This window comes from Pan troglodytes, chromosome 5 (assembly GCF_028858775.2).
Source record: "Pan troglodytes isolate AG18354 chromosome 5, NHGRI_mPanTro3-v2.0_pri, whole genome shotgun sequence".
In the NCBI taxonomy this organism is placed as follows: Eukaryota; Metazoa; Chordata; class Mammalia; order Primates; family Hominidae; genus Pan; species Pan troglodytes.
This window is the reverse complement of record NC_072403.2, coordinates 131072598-131100117: the sequence shown is the minus strand read 5'-3', so window position 1 is coordinate 131100117 and position 27520 is coordinate 131072598. Positions and strand designations below refer to the sequence as shown.

At 37.3% G+C, this 27520-nt stretch overlaps 1 protein-coding gene across 1 annotated transcript in view; it reads left to right on the top strand.

The window, feature by feature from the left end:
* The window catches only part of MAN1A1 (mannosidase alpha class 1A member 1), a 172745-nt gene extending 146268 nt beyond the window's left edge, over positions 1 to 26477 (top strand). The window contains exons 8-13 of the mRNA XM_518868.8: positions 2323 to 2416; positions 9774 to 9889; positions 13784 to 14003; positions 15092 to 15264; positions 23241 to 23356; positions 23723 to 26477. Coding sequence (XP_518868.3) covers positions 2323 to 2416; positions 9774 to 9889; positions 13784 to 14003; positions 15092 to 15264; positions 23241 to 23356; positions 23723 to 23849 — 846 coding nt within the window. The 3' untranslated portion in view covers positions 23850 to 26477. The remainder of the gene's footprint in view (positions 1 to 2322; positions 2417 to 9773; positions 9890 to 13783; positions 14004 to 15091; positions 15265 to 23240; positions 23357 to 23722) is intronic.
* The last annotated feature ends 1043 nt before the right edge of the window (positions 26478 to 27520 follow it).

The following is a 27520-nucleotide window of genomic DNA, read 5'->3' as shown; positions in this document are numbered from 1 at the left end:
GGTAAACCCTAGGCCCAGTCCACTAAGAAATCCTTTGGGTGTCTCACTGCCTCTACTGCTGTCCTGATCTGGGATCCATCAGGTCACCTGGTGTACTGTATGTACACCATACAGTAGCCACCTGACCACCCCTTCCTCACCCCCTCAGCCTTCCCATGACACTCAGAGTAAAATAGGCCCTTATTGTGGCCTGTGGGGCCTGGGTGACCTGGGCCCTGGCTCTCCTCTCCTCTACCTGCTGACATTCTCCCCTTTGTCTCCTCACCTCTGGCCTCAGTAGCATTGCAAACCTGCTGTCTCCTCAGGGCCTTTGTACTTGCTCTTCTCTCTGTTGCGAGTGCTCTTCCTCCACATTTCCACGTGGCCTACTCCCTCACTTCTTTAATATTCTGCTCAAACACCTCCGCCTCGCCAGGCCACTCTGACTAACAGGGGATAGCCTCTCCACATCACCCTGTCCCGTTAACTCTCAATCAGCTCGGGTTACCATAACAAAAATGCAGCCAGAAACAACCGAAATTTATTTCTTACAGTTCTGGAGGCTGGGAAATCCAAGATCAAACTGCCCATGAGGTAGGTTTTATTCTGAGCCTCTTCCCTGGGCTTGTAGATGACGAGAACTGTCCCAGTGTGTGTTCACATGATGTCTTCTTTGTGCTCTGAGGGAGAGAAGGAGTCACAGAGAGAGAGAGAGAGCTCTTGTGTCTCTTATGAGGGCACTAATCCCATTTAAGGCTCTACCATCATAACCTAAACCATCTCCAAATAAATCTCCAAATACAATCACACTGGGAGGTAGGGTTTCAGCATATGAATTTAGGGGTATGCAGTTCAATCCATAGCACCCTTTTATTTTTTTCCACAGTATTTATCATCTCCTGACATACTATACAGTTAGGTGTTACTTAACAGTGTTTATTCAACAGTGGACCACATATGTGACAGTGGCCCTGTAAGTTTATAATGGAGTTGACAAAATTCCTACGGCCTTGTGACATCATAGTTGTCATAATGTCGTAGTGCAATGCATTACTTACATGTTTGTGGTGGTGATGGCATAAACATACTCTACTGCCAGTCATATAAAAGTATAGCACATATAATTATGTACAGTACATAATATTTGATAATTAAATGACTGCATTACTGATTTATGTACTACTATGGTTTTTATTGTTATTTTAGAATGTACCACTTTTTTTTTAAGTTAGCTCTAGAAGCAAGGTCCTTCAAGAGGTATTCCTCTTCAAGGCATTGTTATCACAGGAGTTGACAGCTCCATCCGTGCTACTGCCCCGAAAGACCTTCCAGTGCGATAAGATGTAGAAGTGGAAGACAGTGATATTGATGGTCCTGTGGAGTCCTAAGCTAATGTGTATATGTGTCTTAGTTTTTAACAAAAAGTTTAAAAAGTTAAACAACTTTAAAAAGAAATTTTAAATAGAAAAAAACTTATAAGAATATAAAGAAAGAAAATATTTTGGTACAACTATACAAAGTGTGTTTTAAGCTAATTACAAAAGAGTCAAAATTTTTTTAATTAAAAAGTTTGTAAAGTAAAATTACAGTAAACTAACGTTAATTTATTATTGAAAGAAAAATACTTTTATAAATGTATTAATAATGGCTAAGTGTACCATGTTTATAAAGTTTACAGTACTATACAGTAACGTCCCAGGCCTTCACATTCACTTATTACTCACTTACTAACTCATCCACTGCAACTTCCAGTCCTGCGAGTTTCATTCATGATAAATGCCCTATACAAAGTGCCCTGTATTTATGTATAGGGTTATAAAATGTATAACCCTATAGAAAGGTATCATTTTTCATCTTTTATAGTGTATTTTTCTATGTTTAGATACACAAATACTTCAGTACAGTAACATATGCTACACAGGTTTGTAACCTAGAAACAGTAGGCTGTGCCAACTACATTTGTGACAGTGTGCTCTATGATGTTTGTACAAGAATTAAATTGCCTGTGTTTCCCAGCATGTATCCCTGTCATTAAGGGACACATGACTAGACTTACTGATTTATTGTCTGTCCCATCCCACTAGGATGCACAATTCTAAGAGTGCGGTGACTTTGTTTATCCACTGGCCCCTTGTTCCTAGTATGGCATCTGGCTAATGGTAGATAACTGATCAGTGTGACTATATTCACTTACTGTCATTATGTTTGTAATAATAAGCTAACAGCAGTTATCTTTGTTCTAACTCTGCATCATTTAAGTCAACTTGTATGTTCAAGAAGAAGAAGAATGGCATGAAAATTGTTTTTTAGATTTTCACGGTAACATTTTATTTTCTATTATAGGTAATGAATATTCGAACAGTACTGAACAAACTGGAAAAACCACAAGGCCTTTATCCTAACTATCTGAATCCCAGTAGTGGACAGTGGGGTCAACGTAAGTCAGAAGATTTGCATTATTATAGCTCTTTTTGGTACTGTACTCGTGGAGAGAGAGGAAGCACAAAAGCAGCACAGATTTTGTTGAGAAATGTTTAGAAAAGGAGAAAAGGGCATGGCTCCTTTAATAAACAGGCTTCTGTCATCAGATTGTGATATTAGGAAACTGGATTGTGTATTTTTCATATATAACTCCAAGTGTGATGACATATAAGCACATTTACAGCTATTAATCAGAAAGGGAAGATCTGGCCAGAGTAGTGTGGGGATGTTAATCTGTAACAAGCTGGTCATGTGGATAGAAAGGAAATTCATTCCTTTGTACTAATGACTATGAGGGTTTTATAGAGAGTAGGTAGACCATTCTGCTTCCTAACATTCTGTTTCTGCATGGCTATATAATGAGAGAGGAGCCTGAATTTTTAAGAGTTGGGAAATTGGAAGAGCAAACAGCCTGTTTTTCTCTTCTTAATTTTAAGCTGCCAGATATAAAGGTTTCTTGCCAGTAGAATTACCTTTAGGATGGGAGAAAGTATTGCACAAGAACTTTTGATCCTAGAAGCCTGCACTTAAGACTCTTCAGACGATTTTGAGCAGGGGCATAAAGATTCAGAGTAGTTGAAAGAAATGTTCTCAAGCTGATTTGGAAAAACAGTAGTAGATTAAATAGCTGAAAACAAGTGAAGAATATTGAGATACCCAACTGTAGCAAGAGTACACTGCCTTAAGATTTTACTCTAATTTGGGTTTTTTCTTTATATTTTAATATCATGTTCTTAGATACCTCACTATTACTTTAGAAGTACTTTTCTTAAAGAATAGTTTAATAGGAAAGAATATGCCAAAATCCATATGCTAAAATATGTCTGTAGCTCTGGAAGGCCTAGCTGTTGAAACCTTAGGACTATAATCAAGGTTACCACTTACCTAAGTGTGGTCAACAGATCACTGGAAGTCCTTGAGACCTCTGAGGAGGCCCACAAGGTCAAAACTATTTTTATTATAATACTAGTATAATGATATATAATAACAAGACATATAATACATGTCTTAGTCATATTTACTAAGCCAGGACACAGTATCTTGCACTTAGTGGATGTTTACTTACTTAAATTTCGTGAATACATATGTGCTCTGTATCTCATCTCTCTTTCTGCCTCTGCTTTTAATAGTGGTACTTTGAAAGACTTTCTGCCTTTTCTAATGTGTTGATATTTACACCTACAGTGTTAGGTGATACTGCTGAAGCCTCACTGAGAACAAAGGCAAACAAACACCAAATAGTACTAATATTCATATTTTTTCTTTTTTTTTTCTTTTTTGTGGGACAGGGTCCCACTGTGTCACCCAGGCTGGAGTACAGTGTCATAATCTCAGCTCATTGCAACCTCTGCCTCCTGGGCTCAAGCTGGGCTCAAGCTATCTTCCCACCTCAGCCCCCCCGAGTAGCTGGGACTACAGGTGCACGATGCCATGCTCAGCCAATTTTTAATTTTTTTTTTTTTTTTGGTAGAGAGAAGGTCTCATATTTCCCAGGCTGGCCTCAAACTTTTAGGCTTGAGCAATCCCTTTGCCTTGGCCTCCCAAAGTGCTGGGATTACAGGCATGAGCCACCACACCAGCCCCCATTGTATTCTTAATAGCATTTAAAAAAAGGATACTGGTTTCACTTATGAATGTGCGTACTGAAACAGTAAAAAAAAAAAAAATAGTGATTCTAATAAATACCAACCTGTGAGTACACACCTTTGTCATGTTCTGTGACGTGAAATGGAAAATACTCATAAATCACTCCTGCTGAATTATGAAAAATGATAGTTGCATCAAGGAAAAGCTCTTGGGTGTTTTGAGTTGCAAGCTGAGCTAGCCACTTACTGTTTCACAGATTCAACATTTTTACTTGAAAGAACAACTTAAAAAATGGTTATTTAGGCTAGGTAATCAGGAGCCATGTTCTTGAAAATAAGCTTGTCACTTCAAGGAAAAGTCACGGTATTTGTGCCAATGATTATAATCCAAGTTTCTAAATAAAAAATAGAATTTTGGAAAACTTGTGCATGCTACCATGAGCTTGACACAAATACTTTTCCTATTAGATTGATGATGATATTAACAAATGTGGTTTTCTGATATTGTATAATGGAATGGGTCAATATTTGAAAGATCTGCATAGTTCAGTGAGCCAGTATTTTCCAAATGACCAAAGCATGATATTATAAGATCATATATGGAAAACAATCTGTGTAAAGTACAAGATAGACCAGTGGCTTTTAATGTAACAATACGAAAATTCATTAATGTAATTTCTAATTTTACAATGCAATTAACCTTTAAAAAAGAAACCACTTGTTGACTCTTGTTGTAGTATCAAAGAAAAATATCCACAATTGTGTGAAAAGCTTGTTAAAATATCCTTTCTTTTTCTGACTGTATTACTGTGTGAGGCTGACTTGTCTTTGATGTATTACAGCCAAAACAACATATAGCAAAGGATTGAAAGTAGGGCAGACATGAGTATCCAGCTGTCTCCTGTCAAGGCAAACAAGAAAGAGATATGCAAAAATGTGAAATTGTGTCAGTCTTCTCACTAATTTTTTGTTTTGTTTTGTAAAATATAACTGTTTTGAAAAATTGTATATGTTAACATAATGGGCATGTAATTATTATTTTAAATGAGGTAACGAAAATATTTTTAAATTATTTTAATTTTCCAGTGTAGTAAATATAGGTATTATTTACATAAATTATTTGGGGTGTCCATTTCTTTTGAAGATTACAAAAGGGTGCTGAGACTCAACAGTTTGAGGGCCACCAGAGGACTAGGGATAAAACAACTTGTGTATATTTCTGTTTTGTTGTTTGAGATGGAGTCTCGCTCTGTCACCCAGGCTGGAGTGCAGTGGGACAGTCTCAGCTCACTGCAACCTCCCTGTCCCATGCTCAAGCAATTCTCCTGCCTCAGCCTCCCGAGTAGCTGGGACTACAGGCATGTACCACCACACCCAGCTAATTTTTGTATTTTTAGTAGAGATGGGGTTTCACCATGTTGTCCAGGCTGGTCTCAAACTCCTGACCTCAGGTGATCCGCCCACCTTGGCCTCCCAAAGTGCTGGAATTACAGGCGTGAGCCACGCTCCCGGCCCTTGTATATTTTTCTAAGTATAAGGTGACAGGATGTGATTCTCTAAAAGCACAAGCATTTTTGGAGTATTCCTCACCACACATTTCAAAAGCTGAAGAAAAGTCTCCTTCATTTACTGTTTCCTTCCTATGATTTAGGATTTAGAAGCTGCTATGAAGGGGGACAGAAGGAGCCAGTTGTACTGGAACATCTCCGCTTCACCTTCTGGGTCACCTGTATGCTATGTATTTGGCCATGTTTCCTAGTACAAAGAGCCCTTTATATTTAGATTCCTTATGGGCCAATTTCCTGATGGAAAAAAAAAAACAAAAAACAAAACAGGATTGATGAGTCTTAGCTCTCTCTCCTGCCCCAACCCCCATTCTGTGTTCTAGCCAGAGGAAAACACACTTATTTTTTTATTCTTCAATCGAGGCCTGCTTGGCCATGTTCAGGTCTTTGCTTGTGCCATTTCCTTAGCCCTCCCACCTCTCAAGACCCAGCTCAATTGCCATTTCTTCCAGGATCCCCTCTTCAGTGCTCCGGTTGGGATTTATTAGCATCCACTTTTCCTCTATTCTTTCCCTGCCCCAGTACTTTGAGTGCTTTCCTCTCACAAACCTTTTCCTGATGATTCACATCCATATGCATCTTCCTAAGGATCCAAAGCTTTTGCGGGTAGTAACCATGTCTTAGTCATATTTACTAAGCCAGTACACAGTGTCTTGCACCTAGTAGGTGTTTACTTACTTGAATTTTGTGAATACATATGTGCTCTGTGTCTGATCTATCTTTTTGCCCCTTACCTTTTTTTTTTTTTCTTTTTTGGAGACGGAGTCTTACTTTGTCGCCCAGGGTAGTGTGCAGTGGTGCAGTCTCAGCTCCCTCCACCTGCCAGGTTCAAGCGATTCTCCTGCATCAGCCTCCCAAGTAGCTGGGATTACAGGTGCCCGCCCCTACACCAGGGTAACTTTTGTATCTTTAGTAGAGATGAGTTTTCACCATGTTGGCCAGGCTGATCTCAAACTCCTGACCTCAGGTGATCCGCCCTCCCCGGCCTCCCAGTGTTCTGGGATTACAGGTGTGAAACACCACGCTGGACCTGCCTCTGCTTTTAATGGTTGTTCTGCTTGTTCTCTTTTAGCAGTTGCCCCTGCTCCTCAGTTGTGGCTGAAAGGCAGTATCTGGTCCTGGTCACTGATAATATGAACTGATCTTGTTACTATTGAGGCCAGATGGCAGGGTTTCCTGTCTGTACACAGAGTATTTATCATCCCTTGATTTCTGTAACAGCCATCCATCTATCTATATCTAGTCTAGCTAGCTATGTGTAGTGTCACTAGCATCATTGGGGGATTGTTTCAAAGAGAGAAATTCAGATGAAGTCAACAAAAATTTTAAAAGGGAGATATTGAGTATTTTAATTCTTCTTTGTCTTGATTCTTTTGCTACTTGCTTTTTCTCTTTTTTAGATATTAGAAATTCTTTTATGGGACCTATTCTTATGAAGAAAAGAATAAATTACTCCTTCAGAGAAGAGCGTAATATTTGACTGACTACAGTACACCTCACCTTTAGAGCAGTTGGACATAAAAATACCATATTATGTTATTTCCAGAAGTAGGTTGATCCTTTCCTGCTGATAAATTCAGGCCTGCTCTCCCCGACATCCACTAAGATGTTTACACAGGACTGTGTTGACAAACAGCCATCCAGGCCTGAAGGAAGCTTAGTGAGTGACATGCTAAATTAATGAGAAGACCTGTTTCTCTTCTACGTTCCTTTGTCTTGTTCTTTTTTTTTAAATGTGAAATTTTTATAGGCAGGAAATTTTAAAAATAGAAAACTAGCACTTACCAAAATTAATTAAAACAAATGTATTCTTATATAACACTTTTTTCTTTTTTAAAAAAAATCCCCAGCTGCTCAAACTTGCTTCTTCCGTCTATTAGAAAATCATAACCCAAGGGGAGGAAAACATCAAGCTGCTTCTGGCCATTGGTTTTCAGCTCTCATTGCTTTAACTCCAAATGACACGTCTGGATCCTGGCCATCGTTTCCTATCACTTCATCGAGTCAGTGTTGTTTTGACAATGCCAAACCATGATTTGCTTTTCCACGCATCACTTGCATGTGTCTCCTACAATCATGTTGATAACAACAGGGCTTATTATTGATGAGTTCGTACTTAGTCTATTTAGTTTGTAAATGTCAGAGGTTTCTGTGTTGATTTAGGAAACTGTAAAGGTTACTTCAAGAATCAGACTTAGAATTTTTTAAATATATTTTTACACTAAAATTTAAACTATAATTCTACACTTTCTGCAAAAAGAAAATCACATACTTTACTACTTTAAAACATGGCTCTTTAGCTTGAGTAGTTACAGCCCTTTATTAAGGTTGACATAGAAGAATTTTGCTTTGTTCGTCAGTTATTTGTTGAGTACCTACCATGTGCAAGACACTTTCCAGGGGCTGGGGTGGACTGGGAAACATAATAGGTCTGGTCTCTGCCCTCTTGGTTCATGATCTTGTGGAGGAGACAGAAGAAAATGTTACCACATTATGAAATTGCAGGTGATAAGTGTGTGCTACCAAAAAGTGTGTGACAAAGGAACCTAGTGGCATTGTCAGAGAACACTCCTTTGAGGAAGTGCCATTTGGTCCCAGATACAAAGTATGAGTAAGAACTACTAAAGAAGGGGAAGGGGGTCCTAGGGTCCATTTCAGGCAGAGAGAACAAGGCCTATAGAAGCCCTGCCTGAGATGAGATTGAACCTGATGTTTTTGAGGAGCCAAAAGAAGGGCTTTATAGCAAGTGAGCAGAGAGCAAGTGGAGCAAGACTGAATGGCATAGAGAAGATTGAGATCTTGCATGGCACCAAACACACAGGATTGAAAGGCTTCGAGTAAAGGGTGATCTCATTCATGTATTAAGAGGGCTATTCTGGCATTAATGTGGGGAATAGATTGAAGGGGCACTGTCATTAGAACTCTGGGCCAGGCGCAGTGCCTCATGTCTGTAATCCCAGCACTTTTGGGAGGCTGAGGCAGGCAGATCATCAGGTCAGGAGTTCAAAACCAGCCTGGCCAACATGGTGAAACCCTGTCTCTACTAAAAATACAAAAATTAGCCAGGTGTGGTGGCGGGCTCCTGTAATCCCAGCTACTCGGGAGGCTGAGGCAGGAGAATCGCTTGAACCTGGGAGGCGGAGATTGCCATGAGCCGAGATCGCACCATTGCACTCCAGCCTGGTGACAGAGCAAGACTCCGTCTCAAAAAAAAAAAAAGAAAAAAAATGAAGATACCTATCCTACAGTTGTGAGATTGTTGATAATACATGTAGTGGATCTGGCATGATAAATGGCAGTGAAGGTGGACTATAGGAATGGAGTATTAGGAGGAAAAACTTCTTCTTCTGCCCCATATCCTTTCTGACTGCCCCTGTCCCATAGGTATTTGACCCTTCAGATTCATAGCACTAGAAAATTTATCAAATAATAATAGACTGAGCACAGTGGTTCATGCCTGTAATCCCTCTTCTGTGAGAGGCCCAGGTGGGAGGATCGCTTGAGGCCAGGAGTTGTATATCAGCTGAGGCAACATAGCAAGATGCCGTCTCTACAAAAAATTTAAAAATGAGCCTGGCGTGGTGATGCGTGCCTGTAGTCCCAGCCACTTGGGAGGCTGAAGCAGGAGGATCACTTGAGCTCGGGAGTTCGAGGTTGTAGTGAGCTATCATCGTGCCTCTGCACTCCAGCCTGGGTGACAGAGTGAGTTTAGAAATAATAATAATGGCAAGAACCTGAGGAGCTTCTTGTTTTATTACAAACCACCTTCTGAAAAAGATTTGCTAATACTCATAGCTTTGCCAGAATTTTATATTATTCAGAACTAAAGCAAATAAAAATGTATTTAAATATATACTGTGAACATTTTAGTTGGGTGTTTTTCACTAGAGAACCAGATTTTTAGAATTAGGGGTAATTACATATCTTTTATCTTCCATGTTTACAAAACTACTCTGGTAATTATTTAGAGTATGTTACATTAGTTAATAGCCCATCTGCTCATTTCAGAATATCTTTCTGAAAATAAGAGATTTGTTGGAATTTAAATGTAACAGTGACTTGCAGTTGACATAGGGTTGCATCCTAGTTGCTAATGTGATTTTGCTGCATTATCTGAATTAAAAGCTGAATCACTCTAAAATTCATTTCCCTCTCTTTCCAGATCATGTATCAGTTGGAGGACTTGGAGACAGCTTCTATGAGTATTTGCTGAAGGCCTGGTTAATGTCTGACAAGACAGATCTGGAAGCTAAGAAGATGTATTTTGATGCTGTTCAGGTAACCCAATATTTAAATCATCTTTGCCACTCAGCCCTAACTTATAATTTGTGTATTAATCAAGTTTTAATGAATAAGTGGTATACTACATGAGTGAGTTACAAAGTATTTCCAATTAGGTAGAGTTCGATATCTGCTAATATCGTAATAATGGTAATCATATTTGATGTTTATTTCTAATAGGGCTGTTAAAGTTTTTGCATGGTTTAAACCTCAGTTAAGAGTCACATATCTGAAAAAGTAGTATTCTTTGATAAATATGAATTCTCTACTTAGGACCACAATTTAAATTATGCAGGGGGAAATCCTGAATTTGTGTTCTGACAATTGCCTAAGTTAAAATTGCCTGAGAAGACAGACAGTCCCAATGGCTACCTCCATGTGAAGTTAACTTGTCCCCAGAGATAAATGGACAGTACTCTAAGGAAATCCACACATAAAAATCTGAACAAACTCATATTTCAGGGAAGATCATTAATAGTATCAAAGATTCTTTACAGTGGAGAAGTAAGAGACAACAGTTGAGTGTTGAATTGCCTACCATGTGCTAAGCTGTGTGTTAGGTAGCTCCTTTAAATGAAGCGGTGGAGTTGGGTTTTTTTCTCTCTCACAGTACTTGAGATATTACCCAGTTTTACAGATAAAGTTGCTGTACCTCAGAGAGATTACATGTCGAACCAAAATTAAGATTAAAGTTTGTCTATATCAGCACCTGTTCCTTTTAACTCATCCACTGTGGATTTATTTGTAAGAATTTCCATTCTACACTTAAATCTTCATTTACTAATTTGCAAGCAGTAAGTTAGTAAGGTAAGTTAGAAACTATTTAAAGTCTCTAGGAGGAGGCTAGTATAAAAGTAAACTAAGAAACACCTCCAGTTAAGCCTCAATCAAAACCGAAAATAAAGTTAGAAAGTAAATAAAGTTAGAAAGAAAATTACTTTATCTAAAATATTTGTACTCTTCAGGAACAAAATTTTTTAGTGGAATCAGGTGCTTTTGCGATTAAGTATTTTATGTGGTAATACATATATTCTTTTAATATTATTATCAAGGCTTCTCAAGTAGTGTTGTAAAATAGTGGCTCAGTCCTCAGAAAAATTTTATTTTTCTTGACAGCTTAGAAATTTTTTAATAAAGTGTTAATTCATAGGAAAAAAATGGAAATTTGTAATCCCAAAGATGTAGCCATTATAAAATTGGTCTTTCTAACAAGAGGTCTGGGTTATTTTGACATAGGCGTACTTGTTTATTTAAATATAAATGCAGCTTGCTTTGTTCTGGTTAACTACACTGAATATAACATTGGTTTCCTTTACAAGTCTTCACTACTTCACATGTAGGAACCAGAAGCGCCTTAGTGAGAACATTGGCCTACATTTGGCACAGCCTTTATAAAAGCACGTGATTAACATCAAAAGCAAACTAGGATATGATCCACATGGCCTCTTTTAGGCTTATTTTTCCTCATTGCTGTGAGGTTTCAGATTTTAACCTGGGGAGTTCTCCATATTTTATAGTTTCCATTCTTTCATCCTCTAATTACCATACTGGCAGACATTTTAATTATTCTAATCTTAAATTGGCCGTCTAAGCTCTTGATGTTCAAAAAAAGACAGCTTTAAAATATTATTTGAAATATTTTCTTCCTAATTCCTAAAACCATACCCACACAACTTTTAGTATATTGTATTCAGACAAATCATTGACAGGAAAATCCATTAAGAACAAATGAAGTCAAAGTGTTTCCTGCTTCTCTTAGTAGTAAAAGCTAATTTTCAATCCACTGTATATTTTCAACTTAGAAAGCAAAGCTAGAACAACTAAATTTCTGTTTTGAGAAGTAGCATTGTCTTATACAGCAAAGTTTATTTCTGCTAAGTTGTACTTTAGAAGATTATTGTAAACCAAGGGGAGGATGCTGTACACTATTGTTCTGGACAATTGATTACTGAAGATACGGCTACTCTGTTGTAGCTTCAAGTAGATTTTGGGAAGCATTTAATCCCAGAGTGATATGTTTTATTTGATTATTTTAATAACAAAATATTTTGAGCTTTCAACTGGCTATCATGGCCCTATCTGGAGACTACAGTAGGAACTCACAATGGCAAATGATACCTGGGCAGATGACATATCAGACACTTACGATTCTGAAGGCTTCATCAAACCAGTTTTTTAAATCAATTATAGAAGGATTAAATCACAAAATATATAGTACTCTTTTTTCTAATCAATTATCTGTATCCTTGACACAGTTTTTTCAGATCTACTAAAGACTATCCTTCTTTGTATTTATTTATATTTCCCATGGCCACACAAAATTATTGCTTTGAAGGTCTTGGAATTTCATTGTAGTTTTTATTAGGAGGTAGCAACTTGGTCCGAATCATGCCAGAAATACTTTATTTAGGATCCATAACAGGGTAATAATGTTTCTCTAACTCATCCTCAAAAGCTATTACTCTTGCCATGTAGAAAGAATAATTTCTTAGGTGATGAACAAGTATCTGCTTGAAGGACTTTATTGCAATTTGTGTTGTGAGAAGTATAAATAGCTAAGATGTTCAGTTGCATAAAATAACAATGAAATATTAATGTAATAACTAAACCATCAATAACATTAGCTTAACCACAGTTAATGAGCACAGTAATATGTTCATTTATTTCTTACCATCTTGGTTTCATTCGTTTATTTCTAATAAAGGTAGGAAAGGTTTTAGCTTCCTGTGTGTTCATTTTCATTCATTCTTCTCTATCACAAGTTTTTTTCTGTGTCTATTATTCCTAAATGTGCTTCCTAACAAATCCCTCTCTCTTGATAGCAGTGTACAGGTATAGACACAGTCATGTCCTTTTTCCTTCCATGAAGTAATTGTGGGGCAGCGGGGAGAACATTTTCTGTTAGAGTAATTGGAGATTAGCAATGCCAAACACACTTTATTTTTGCTTTTTAAAATATAAGGCATATTTTACTTACCTGTCTAGTTTAAGAGAATATCAACAGACCTGGGATAGAAATAAAAGATGTCTTATAAATCATTTTTGTAAACATTATCATTTCTCCCAAATTTAAAGATTTTTCTGATTTTTAAAATATATACATTTATTCATTATATAATAGTGTGCTTTTTAATAGAAGTATTAGAGAGGAACTTGATTCAAGTATCACCATTTTGGAGATGTAAATGATAATTATAAATGACTTTTATCAAGTGCCACTTGCATTAGTGACTGCTTTATAAACAAAATGTGGCAGAGTCGTATCAGGAGATCCTATTGTTCCCATTTATGGATTAGGATGCTGAGATTTAGAGATATAGTAAGCAAATTGTTCACTCCCACAAATTAGAGATAGTGTCAGAGCTAGAATTTGAAGCCAAGTCTTCTGGCCCCAGAACACCTCCTCTTTGCCACTCTATTTTGTTATCCCTCCAAGCCTACGGAAGTGAAAGGAAGAGTTCTGCCACCATCCTGGATCTCATGCACAAATATGCTGTGTTCTTCATCCACCTTAGGGCCTGCAGGGGCTGTGTTATTTCACCACTTATGGAAATGAAAATGTACCAAACCAACTATTACTGCTGCACAGTGGCCTGTCTTTGGGAAGGGGAAAGTTTTTTGAATATGAGGAATACAATGTTTGGTCACAGAACCAAGCAAAACCAAATGTGCTGGCGCAGCAGTGTTAATTCTGACTAATCAAACAAATAAGGCATAAACTAGAGGAGGAATACAGAAAGCAATGGCATGTAATTTCAGGTTGAAAGGATTTTTAACACCAAACTCTGATTGTCAGGTGTATTCTATTCTCTTTTTTTTAATGTTGGGCATATTTTTAGTATAAATTTGAGAAGAGATTACAAAATGTTAAAAAATAAGTGTTTTTCACAGGCTATCGAGACTCATTTGATCCGCAAGTCTAGCAGCGGACTAACTTACATCGCAGAGTGGAAAGGGGGCCTCCTGGAGCACAAGATGGGCCACCTGACCTGCTTCGCGGGGGGCATGTTCGCACTCGGGGCTGATGCAGCTCCCGAAGGCATGGCCCAACACTACCTTGAACTCGGGGCTGAAATTGCCCGTACTTGTCATGAATCATATAATCGAACATGTGAGTACATGTTATTCTTCATTTACGGTCTATTCCCACATGCTTTGATTTCATGCAGTTTTGTCATTGCTGCCCTCAAAAGACTATCCACTCTGCCTATGAAGCTTGATGATCGTGATTAATGTCTCAAAGGAATGTATATTTTATTTTAAAAGGCAATGCTTTTCTTCCTAAAAATATCTACCTTTAGTTTACCAAGAAACAAAAATCCAGGCCATAAAGAGTTAAAGCCAGCCTAATTTACTGACTTCTGCTTTTGCCAATAACATTGGGCAAGGGTCTCTATCTCCCTGCAAAGAGAAACTTAGCATTTTATTAACCATTATTTATCTTCTCCACATCCCCCATGAAATAGATCATGAATCCCACTCCCTTCTTATAAAATAGGAATTTGAAACACAAAGTGTAAATAACTGGCCTTTTGTTACGAAATTACTTAGGATTGTCAACCACTAAGTTTCTGGCTAACTCAAATGGTATTTCATGGTGCCTTGTATCTGCCTGGTGGGTGCTCAGTAAATGGGGGTTAAATGAAAAAAATAAATTGTTAATATTTTCTAAAATGGACTCTTTTCAATGACTAAATTGTTTAAGTATATGAATATTATATATTACATGATGTTTATAACTCTTTTTTAAAATGACTACTTTGACATTTCTCTTCAGTGTTGTTAAAGTACAGTCAGACCTTCGTATCCCTGGGTTCCACAACTGCAGATCAGAAATGTTCCCAAAAAATGGATGGTTCTGTCTGTAGTGAACATTTATAGAGTTTTTGTTCTTATCTTTATTCCCTAAACAATACAGTATAACACCTAGTTACATAACATTTACACTGTATTAAGTAGTATAAGTAAACTGGAGGTGATTTAAAGTATATGGGAGGATGTACCTAGGTTGTATGCGAATACTTTGCCATTTTATATAAGGGACTCAAGGATCCATGGATTTTGTTATCCTCGGAGGGTCCTGGAACCAATACCTCATAGATACTGAGGGATGACTGTACTTTCTAGTTTCATTTAAGTTATTGACTGTAAGCACTGTCCAGGAAAATAACCCTTATTCATTCATTCCATGTCCTTTAGTTATGAAACTGGGACCAGAAGCTTTCAGATTTGATGGTGGTGTTGAAGCCATCGCTACAAGACAAAATGAAAAATACTACATCTTACGGCCAGAAGTTATGGAGACTTACATGTATATGTGGAGACTGACTCATGATCCAAAGTACAGGAAATGGGCCTGGGAAGCCGTAGAGGTGATGTTTTAATTTGCATGTTTCTTATAGATAAATTTCATAGTAAAAAATGTTCAGTGATACCCATAAATCAGGCTTATCAACTTTTCTATAATTTTTAATGCTTCGACCAGGATTTTTTCCACCCAGGACTGTGTATTTTCATTGAAGTCATTTTATATCCCTGGCTTCAGCTTTGCTTTGTGTAACATTGATATAGATATATCTACTGATAGACTTAGATATTGAAGGAGATAACTAGAAAGGCATAGTCTAAAATTAAGTTCCCATTAATACAAAAATGATGATCTCTTAATTCCACCTAAGGGTTGTTGGCAGCTTGGGGATATTCACCTCTATTTCAATAAACCACTTCATGTTTTTTTCTGTCTTTGGGCTTTAAAATGCTAGTATATGCTTTTACTTAGAGTAAATAGCTACTTAGATCTAACTTTTAGAAAGCACTTATAGAAGAATTACTTTGTATGAGGATATTCCTTTACCAGTCTCAGGTTTCTTGGAATATCTGTAAGCTTTCCATCTGCCCAGTGTGTTGTTTTGTCTGTCACCTCTTGGGTCTCTTCCTGCCGAGGATAGTATACCTCCTTCCTAAACCAATCTAGTGAATGCTTTGTGTGCCGAATGCCTGAGGAGGCAACCTGCAGGATATGCATCTAACAATGTCTGTCTAATTGTAAGAGTTGTTATTCCTCAAGGAGTGGGAGGGAATTCAGGGGATAAGAACAAGCAAATGCTTTAATTACACTCTCATTCTCTAGCACTCTTTGTTAGAAAGTTAGCTATCTTTAAAAACTGTCCATGAGGAATGACTTCTCTCAGGAAATCTAAAATGAATATTGCCTTTGGTAAAATTTAACTAATATCTTAGGAAGCCATCGGTGAATCTTGCTTATTATCCTCTTCATTTAATATGTGTCTTATCATTAATCATCAGTCATTTTAAATAACAGCAATTCTCTAGGCCTCTTTGAGGGGGCAGTTTTATTACATTTAATCAGTAGTCATTGTAATTTCTTTACATTTCTGTTTTTTTCCTCTGGAAAAAATGTTAAAATTGAAGCTTTTCTAAACTTTGGTGATAGGGAATTGTTTTGGTCTTCAATTGGCCGGCAAATGAATTGAATATTTTAAGTTGAAAATATCAGGAATAATGTGTTCCATCAAATCTAAAACACCATAATTAGTAAGAAGCATCATTATTTTATATACCGCTAAGAAAAATAACACTGCCAATTAAGTTATGACATCCATTTTATAGATGTTAGAATGTACAAAATGTATGGCCGAGAAGGGATCAAAAATGGGAAGTAAGCAAATTCGTATTGCCAGGTAGACAGGATGCTTTGGTTTGCTGTGTTCTTCAGGGGGTTGGTTGTTTATGGGATCATAAGGTTGGTTTATGTGTTATGATTTTTATTTCTTGTCAACTCTTTAACATAATATATGACGTGAAATCGTTTCCCTGTGTCACAACACTGAGGTCTCAATTTGGGGGATGCCCCCAGTAACCTCTGCTAGAACCTGAGCTATAGTGGTGAGCCAGGAGTGCTGTAGGGTCTTGCATTTTTTAAACCAGAAAAACTGGGACTTCGAAGGCATGGCCGCACGTTTTTCCCCTGGTGTTATGCCCACCCCCGTGGCCTCCTGTGTTTCAGCAGCAGCCCCGCATATGCTTGCAGCTCCCACCTCCAGCACTTGGCTGTTCTGATGCATACTTGAGACCACAGCTGGAAACCACGTCAGGAAAAGAAGGTGGAAGAGCTTTTCCCTAGCCAGCTGGCTGTGGTCTGGGAAGTGCTGGGGAGTTAGTGGCTATCAACCAAGGAGGTTTTGAAGTTGGTGGATAACTATCCCAGTCTTCTTTCCTTCAAGAATCATTCTGGAATGCATGCTACATGGTTCTTCAGAGGGTTTCTAGCAGGAGTGAGCCTCGTTGCACACAGTTGTAACAATATGATTCATTGGCTCTTCTGTCCCTGTTTTGCTCTTCCCACTTGCCCACTTCCTGATGTCACCTCCCTGATAGACTTCCTGCATCCTGCGTCCAACCCTTGTCTCATGCTTTATTTTTAAGGGAACGCAAACTGAAACTAGGGGGTCTTAAAAATCACCTCATCCAGCTTTCCACTTAAAGACAAGACTCCCCTCCATATCTTTGCAAGATAGCTGTTCCTCATCAACCCAAGGACTTTCCAGCAAAGGGGAATGTATCACCTAATAAAGTAACTCATTCCAATTGGTAATATTGAAGGTGTTAGAAAGTTATTTATTTTGAAGCCACAATTTACAGTGTTCTGTGCTCTGGGGGTACCAGAGGGAAAAAATCTCCCTTCTGCATTTCAGCTCCTCAGTTATCCGAAGACAGCAGGTTCTGCCATCTCTTCCTTTCCTCATCCATCATTTCCCTTGATTTTCTTCTCCTGACCTGGTTTCCAGCTGTGGTCTTTTAGGGCTGAATAGTGTGAACCTCTCTTCTCTCTTCGCAGTGTGATTTTTTCACAGCTTATGGTCCAACTTGTTCTTTTAGTAGATTTATATTTAAAAAAAAAAAAAACTGGGAGGCCAAAGGGGGTGGATCATGGTCATGGTCAGGAGATCGAGACCATCCTGGCTAACACGGTGAAACCCCGTCTCTACTAAAAGTACAAAAAAAAATTAACCAGGCGTGGTGGTGGGCGCCTGTAGTCCCAGCTACTCAGGAGGCTGAGGCAGGAGAATGGCATGAACCCAGGAGGCGGAGCTTGCAATGAGCCGAGATCACGCCACTGCACTCTAACCTGAGGGACAGAGCAAGACTCCAACTCCAAAAAAATAAAAAAAAACTGGCTTATATTGAAATTATGGTCAGTGTTAGCTTCTCCATTTGCTACCGTTGAGTCACATCTCCTTTGCACTGTGCTTTTTCACCCATACTTTCAGTTTGTAAAGTATTTGTAAGCCGTCTTCCTATCTTCTAACAAAGCACTCCCTTCCCAGCCTTCTTTCACTGATACACTTGAGAAACCTGCTTTCTGTGTCTTAATTAAATTTCTAATAATAATGTCAAATAACATGTGAAAAGGTATATAATCCAGCAGTACAACACTAGAGAGTTCTTTTGTGGGTTAACAGCACTCCATTAATCACAGGTGTTCAAGCACTTGTGAGTCTGCCTGACAGAAATAATATTTAACTGATAATTTCTTTTGCTTTTTCTCAAAAATGTCATGAAAGCCAGGCGTGGTGGCTCAAGCCTGTAATCCCAGCATGTTGGGAGGCCAAGGTGGGAGGATGGCTCAAGGATAGGAGTTTGAGATCAGCCTGGGCAACAAGTCATCACCCTGTCTTTACAAAATTTAAAAATTAGCCCGTCATGCTGGCACACTCCTATAGTCCCTAGCTACTCAGGAGGCTGAAGAGGGAGGATCACTTGAGCCCAGGAGTTCAAGGTTATTTTGAGCTAAGATCACACTGCTGCCACCAGCCTGAGCAACAGAGCGAGACTTTCTCGAAAATTTTTAAAAAAAAAATCATGAGAAACTGACAAATTCCTTCCATTTAAACATCTGATAATTTACAGCATGAGCTTTATCAGGATATTGTATGTATATATTCACATAGATTATATAATGTCTCAGCTGATCTATGGTAAAGGGTAAAGCCTTACCTAGGGATTTGGGATTTTTTTTTTTGGCTTTAGGGGTTTTTTTTTGGTAGTTTCAGGTTTTTTGGTTTTGTTTTTTTGCACAGACATTTTCTTTGCTCTTCTAAACCTAACCTTTTCCACTCAGACATTTTGACTCTCAGAAAGTGACTTCTTTTCCTCCTTCCTACTCCTGCCTCCTCAGGCTTCATCCTGTTTCCAAACCCTCTTTGATTTGTTCAAGGTGCCTGATTCTCTGTGTTCTATCCTTGAGTTCAGACGACACTCAAGCAGACAGCCTTACTCCACGGATCAGCCATTTATATATCTGGTAGGCAAGAGAATACTCTTCTGTCCTCTGACTTAGGATTTAACTCATGATGCTTGCTATTTTCTTACCTACCCTTCATCCTTTGTTTAGAGCTTCAATCATTATAAACATTCTCATATCCTGTTCTCTGCTATTAGCACATCCCAGTCACATAGGGTCACTAATAATAGAAGCATTTACTCAAAACCAAGGTGGTCCCTATGCCTAGAGGCTGAGAATTCCAAGAACAGATTGTAGTACAATGATGATCTGGTTAGACTTAGTCATACAAACACGTGACAGCTTCCACTGTTGAGATGCTGATAGAATCAGGGCTGTTGTAAGGGCCCAGGAAAGCTATTTGTCCCCAGCTTCACGTTCCTAATGTCTTAAAATCTAGACTTTTGCGTAAGGGGCGAGGGGCAGTTCTTGGGTGCTTTTCCTTTAAAAAAAAAAATTTTTTTTTTAATTTACCGAAAACTTCAAAAACAAAGTGGCTGGGCCTCTCTAACCCTCTGAAGCCCTTGTTATTGTCTAAGCATTTCTTCATTTTGTTTTATTCTCACGTACAACCCCATGTTGAGAAGGAAGATGCTGCCTGGGACGTGGAACCTCTGGGGCCACTGATAAGGGGGTCTCAAGCTGGAAGTTGGCCCACTACTCAAAATTTTTGGCTGTGTTCTTGAATACTATAGCTTACCCCAAGAGGACTTGTGGGGAACAAGAATGAGAGGGTGAACTAGAAAGAAAGGTGATTAGGCATTGTCCACCCCAAAAGCAACTCCTCTAACAAAAGAAGGAGCTTAGAGCAGTTTCCATGGAGAGGAGGAGTGGCTGTTTATCATGGCTGGCCCTCTCATTAGCTCATTACCAAAAAACCTCAAGGGAACAACTAAGAAAAGGTTTTGGGATTAAAATCTGTTTAAAGAAATATCCGGAAATAGGGTTTCCCATAAAAAGCTTGCCCATTTTTTCTAAATTCTGATTTTTTTCCTTTTTTTAACCAATAATTTTTGGCTTACTCTACATATCTGGTATTTGACTCTTTGTCAAAAAAAAGGAGGAAAGAAAAAATAATAGGACTTGAAAGTTTCTTTCTTCATGCTCATCCTCCATTTGACGCACTGTCTGGAACTTAGAATTTAATCGAAGCATCTGTTTTTAAGTTGATCGGTCTTATTTTCTTCGGGGCTTTTTAAAAGTATGAAATCATGAGGCATTTTCTTTATTTTCTTTATTCATGTGGCCTGCTGGCCAGAATTTCTTTAACCAGGTAATTAAATGCTTCTCCTCATTGTCTCTCTGCTCTCTCCCTTCTGTCCTCCAGCCCTGATGTGAAAAATCAATAACCTCATTATCAGTATCTGCAGATGGGAGCTGAGCTCTCAGTGCAGCATCTCTGCTCATGAGAATCCGTGGCTGGTACTTACTTTCCCTCGCCTCTTTTCTGGGCTCTACATTCTTAGAGCCTTATTTTCCTCCAAAATCCCTTCTAGCCAGAGAAGGTTTTTCTCAACTAATAAGGCAAAGTCTATGCTTTCCATCTTCTTGGTAGTTGGATTAAATGGGGGGAAAATGGGGTACAATTATACATGTAAAAAAAAAAGAGGGACAGAATTATGATCCACAGGGGAAAACTAAAACGTAAGTGAAAAATGACATGAGAAACTAAGAGTAAGTATATCTTGTTTATATTTTCTTTATTTCACTATAAAATATATTAGGGTTTTAGTCTTAAACTTTATTATTTTTGTCTACAGTCAATAAATGAGAACCAGATTGCAGATGGCAATTTTTGTACGATGGAAATTTTTATTTGACCATATAATTAATAGGATTAGTAGGATGTGATGAACAGAAAATAACTTTCCTAGAGATGAATATGCCTGGTAACTAGCAGAGCAACAAATGTAATTTCAAAATATAAACAGCACACACACACAAAAAAAACTCAAAATGAATTAAAGACTTAAATGTAAGACCTGAAACCATAAAACTCCTAGGAGAAAACAACGGGGGAAAAGCTCCTTGACATTGAGCTTGGCAATGATTTTTTGGATTCGACCCAAAAACACAGGCAACAAAAGCAAACATAAACACATGAAACTACATCAAACTAAAAAGTTTCCTTACAGCAAAGGAAACAATCAACTAAAAACACAACAAAAATGTGTGCAAACCATATATCTGATAAGGGGTTAATATCCAAAATATATAAGGAACTTACAATTCAGTAGCAGAAAAACAACCTGATTTCAAAATAGGCAAAGGACCTGAAGAGACATTTTTCCAAAGAAGACGTACAGATGGCCAGTAGTGAAAAGATGCTCAACATCACAAATCATCAGGGAAATGCAGATTAGAACCACAGTGAGATATCACCTCATACCTTTTTAAATGGCTATTATCAAAAATTCATGAGATAATCAGTCTTAGGATGCAGAATAAAGGGAACCTTTGTACACTGTTGGTGGCAATGAAAATTGATATAGCCATTATGGAAAACAGTATGGAGGTTTCTCAAAAAATTAAAAATAGAGCTACCACATGATCCAGCAATCCTAATTCTTGGTGTATATCCACAGAAGATGATGTATATCCACATCAGAAGATGATGTATATCCACCACAGAAGATGGTGTATATCCACAGAAGTAGTGTATATCAAAACATCACAGTGTACACCTTCCAGTATATACTATTTGTATTTGTCATACATCGGTAAAGCTGGAAAAAGGTTAAAGAAAAATAGAAACAAACGAAAGAAAGTGGGCTCTGAAAGGAAAAAAGAAAACACAAACAGCAGCCATCTTAGTGGTAACCAACAAAGTGGAAGGCAGGTTGGTTTAGGTTGTTACCTAAATGTTCATCCTCACACTGCCCAACCCATCTGTTTTCCAAATATTCATTAAATTCAGACAACTACAGAAATGTAGGATCATTTCTCTCTAGAGAGTTGTCAGTGGAGTCATCCCATCTTCTTCCATACTAGACTGAAAAAAAAAAAAAAACCATGTATTTTAGGAATAGATCCCAGCCACATGTCTCTCACTGTCTTTCATTTTCTTCTTTTAGCTCTGTTACCAATATCACTGATTAGTACCCTACAATCAATTTTCAGAAACTCAGATACTTTGATTATAGAAGCAGCTGATTTTGTTCCAGTACGGTTTCTCAACCAGTGGTTTATGATCCCAGTTGACATTAGCAGTCTCTCCAAACTAAGGGTCAGCAAACTCTTTCTTTTAAGGGCCAGACAATATCAGGCTTGGGGGACAGCCAGCTAGTCTCTTTTGCATCTACTTAGCTCTGTCATTGTAGTACAAAAACAGCCACAGACAATATTTAAACAACATGGCTGTGGTTTAATAAAAGTTTATTTACAAAAATAAACAGTGGACTGGATTTAGCCTATAGTTCATACTTTGCTAAACCCTGCTCCAGACCATAGGGGGAATTGGTAAAAATCAGTGAAAAATTTTTCCAAAACTAAACACAGAAGTGTTTCAAATTAGGTAAGATATGTGGTCCATATGTTCTATGACTTCATTTTTAATTTACATTTAGTTTATGGTTTTAATTTTTTTTTTACCTAAAACTCTATAACAAACTTTCATTTAATTTGAATCCAATTTGTAAAAAATAAATTTTGACTGGGCACAGTGGCTCATGCCTGTAATCCCAACTCTTTGGGAGGCCGAGGCAAGCAGATCGCTTGAGCCCAGGAGTTTGAGACAACCATGGGCAACATGGCAAAACCCCATCTCTACAAAAAATACAAAAAATTAGCCAGGCATGGTGGCGAATGCCTGTGGTCCCAGCTACTTGGGAGGCTGAGGCAGGAGAATCACCTGAGCCCAAGAGGTAGAGGCTGCAGTGAGCCATGATGGTGCCACTGTACTCCACCCAGGCAACAGAGTAAGGCCCTGTCTCAAAAAAAAAAAAAAAAGTTTTATCTGAACTTGACAATCTAATAATAAAAATTAGTGACAATCAGTTTACTGAAATGTGACTATTTTTTTTTTCCCTCCTCTTTATAATTTAGGCCTTGGAAAAGCATTGCAGAGTGAATGGAGGCTATTCAGGCCTAAGGGATGTTTACCTTCTTCATGAGAGTTATGATGACGTGCAGCAGAGTTTCTTCCTGGCAGAGACATTGAAGTAGGTGAAAATTATTCTAAAACCATGTGGCTAAGGTACCTGGACAGATCTTTGTAGATGTCTTTATCATGAACACATTCAAGTAATATCAACTATGACTGATTCAGAATATCAGGCATGGCTATAATTGCAGGCGTATTCTCAATAACTAGGTTCAGTGACTTGGTACTGCTAACACCAAAGCACTGAGTAGCTGCTTTACCCCATGTTAATGAGTATAACCCCTCAGGGTTTTGATATATTTGACTCTTGTCTATGTTTCTTGGTAAGATGAATGGAGACATTGATGTGGTTTTTGCTGTGTGTTTGTGGTTTCACTGCCTGCCTAGTCTCTTGGGCCTCATATACTTATGTTTCTCTCACCAGATATTTGTACCTAATATTTTCTGACGACGATCTTCTTCCACTGGAGCATTGGATCTTCAATAGCGAGGCACATCTTCTCCCTATCCTCCCTAAAGATAAAAAGGAAGTTGAAATCAGAGAGGAATAAAAAGACATTTTATATTTTATTCTGCTCCATTCCCTTCACTGTATACCTTAATAATTCCTTTTCTGGTAATCAGGCACATGATGAACTTTGATTAGTAGGTCTGCGATTAAGTTCTTAAGTTGTTTTGCAGTCTTTTATGTTTATTATCATAGGTATAGGTGGACCTAAATTCCTTATCATATCCTTTATTAATTCAGCCAGTGTATCCACCAGTTTTTTGTTTATGTTTTTAAGTAACCTATTATCTCTGGAGTTCATGAAGGTGTAATATCGTTTTTGTTAAACTGAATAGAATTGTATAGCGATGACCTCTTAATTATAATTTGATTTGACTGCAAAACTTTTTCCTCCTCTAAGAGGAGATGATGTCTGCTTTAAGCTGTAATGTTTTGCCATGTTGCAAAAAGCCATAATAATAAGTATAAAAAAGCTTTTTCCTTTTCAATTTCATGTTAATCTGGTTTGTCTGTCCACCAGAGACAGATCTTCTAACTGTGACAGCCTCGTTATGCAGGTCTATCATTATTTGATAGAATGTCTTCTGAAATACTTCACTCACATTGTAATTCAAATTCGAAAGTCATTCCAAAAGGATCATGTCATGTTGACCTCATTTCATCGGAACTGCAGTATATTTTTGTTGGTTAATTATATTAGTGTTTTCTATTTTGTAAATGTGTCCTTTAATTTTACTTTAAATGCCCTGTGTCATTTCTGGATTATATACTAGTTAATTTCTTCCATTCCCTACTACACAGAGAGGTGAGCTTTCAAATTTTGCAGAGCTCTGCTATCACTGAATTACATTTATGTAAAGAAAATAGTACAACTTAATGGATTAGCTTATGGGTTTAACTGAATATATGAAGAAATTGGGTCTGTCTAAAGAGAGGGTATTTCATATGGCTTTTAGTTCATTTGTTTGTATTTCATCTTGATTTTTTTCTTCGGAAAATAAAGCATTCTATTTGGTTCAGATTTCTCAGATTTGAAAAAGGCTCTATCTCAAATGTAGTAAATTATTTCCTTTCAGTTTGTGAAAGCAGGATTTGACTCTGAAAGAAGCTTTACCAATTTTACTTATTCATGATCAATCAAGGAAAATCTAATAAATTTTAGGCCAAATAAGAATATAGCATATTTAGTATGGTTATAGTCAACATAGAGATCACAACTTAGAAGAAATATAAAGAAATGGCCACTCCCCATCCCCCACAGTCCTGGAGTAAATCAAAATCAATATATGATTCTTTTAAACATTAAGTTTGAAATAGGAATGATTTTCTCAAGAATAGATTTGGTGTGATACCTTGTGTTTGCTTACATTGGCCCACTATATATACATATATATTTATGTAGATATACTTCCATGAAAGGGCTAATACGATGCATATACTGAAGCGCAAAGACTTTGACCATGTGAATTTTCAGCCGAGAATGGTCAGAAAGATCAGTACAACCCCATGGATTAGGCTGAAGCATATGAAATTGCTGCATTTGTAGTTTAAAAACTGTCAGCAGTTTCATATGGTTCCACCTAATATTATTGAAGACAATTATTTTCTTAGCTAACAATAGGCTTCATAGTTTTAGTTATTTTAGCTTTTGAAAGTGTTTTAAAAGATTTCCTTTATCGGACAGGACCATCTTTATGACCTGCTTTCTGTTTTTCAATATCATACATTGGTGTATGTCAAAGAATAAATTAGTAAAATTAGTAAATGAAAAAGACTCTTCCGTACATCATTATTTCCATGCTAATGTGTCTCTGTGATCCAGAATAACTTCTCCCACTCATATCTTCAGTTCACCTAATGAAATGAATGGATAGCAAGAGCCCTTTGTTCCCAGGACTTTAAGGCAAAATATTAAAAATTATTGCCAAAATTGGGCTGTATGTATTAAGAATATAATGTTTGTATAAATGTCCTTGAATTTGCCATTTAAATTAACTCATTTTCTTTTCACTTTGATTTGAAAGCTGATAAGTATTTCTGCAGCAGATAGAGTATTAAAATCAGGTTGTGTGTACACACTGCATCATGAGGTACCTTGGTGTCCTGGTGTGAATAGACAAGAAGCTGTACTATATGTTGCTCTCTCAGTGGCAACAATGAAGTTTTTGCAATTCTAGAACTTGGATTTTTTTTTAACAAAAGTCCCAAAACACCAAAAATGTAAACAAGATAAGAGATTAATATTGTATTGATGTAATTTAATTAAAGTTATATTTTGGGTTAATTTTAACAACTGAAGTCTTATTGTTGAAACTTATTTTCAACAAAACTGTGCAGTTAAATTTATATACGTATTCACATACTGAAAGATGAACCATTAAAATAGCACTTAATTTTGTGTTTCTTCAATATGTCTTGATATACTTTGTGCAATTAATATTACACATGTAAGTTATATGGCAGTTTACAGAACTCAGTGACTTGTCATGAGGTTTTCATATGAGCTACACATTGTGTACATTGATTGTTTTTTATTTTTACATAAATCCATTCTGTCATTTTCAACTTTATATATAAATCTCCAATGTTATGGGAAACAATAGATTGACACATAATTTTTAAAAATTATATTTGTAAAATTTCTCTATTGTGAATAAAGTCTTTTAATATATCTCCTCATTTGTTATATTTTTCTCCTTTTTAGTAGGCTTTTGTATATCTAAGGGGTGAGTGCCTTCAGTTGCAAATAAAAATATTTGATCCTAACAGCATTTCCATACCACACCTGTAGGGTCTTGACAAGGAAATATTTCCCATTAAGAAACTTTACATTGCACATAATTTCGCATATACAGTGTTTGGGTAATCAAATAACCTTTATTAAGGATCTAACATATGTTCAACACCAGGACACAGAGGCTAGAAGCTTCGATGTCAGAAATAGCACAAACTATGTTCTTTGTTCATAAATTTGCAATGCAGCTAAGAAAATGAGACTAACCCCACACCACCCCTCAAAACAAGACAAAAATAGCATTTAGTTGTGTTAAATTACAAGCTAAAATTCTATATAAGTTCATGGGAACAGGAGGTCCATAGCGTTTGAGTGGTCAAAGAGGCTTAATAGAAAAAGGAGAACTTATGCTGTAGGAGATCCTCCAAAATTTTTCAAAAAGCCCAGGTTCTAAGTTCTTCAAATTCGTACTCTACTTTTTAGAATATTTCAGATATTTTGGTTGCCGTTGCCACTGCCTGGAACTCGCTTTCCCTAATATTTTTATAGCTCATTCTTTATCAGGTCTCTGCACAATTGTCACCTCATTAGAATGGCTTCTTTGACAAATCAGTGTAAAATTCTCTCCACCTTTTGTCCCCTACACTATTTGATTTTCTGCTTAGCATTTGCTATATTACATATTTATTTCCTTATTTATGTCTTTCTAACCCCTTAGTATGAAACCCCATGAGAAAAGAAACTTCAACTGGCATTTTCCCCCATTTCTCCGTCTAGTGCCGAGAGTGTAGTTCACAATTGAGTGAGAAAGTGCATGAATTAGGAAACTCGATCTTATATTCATAGTCTTTGCTACAACTATTTGCAAATGTCTTTCACTGAGGAATACACTTTTTTAAAAAAAATTAAAGTACATGTTTGTGACTAGAATCAACTCTCAATCAACAGGTTATTTTTAATCCACTTACATCATGTAAAAT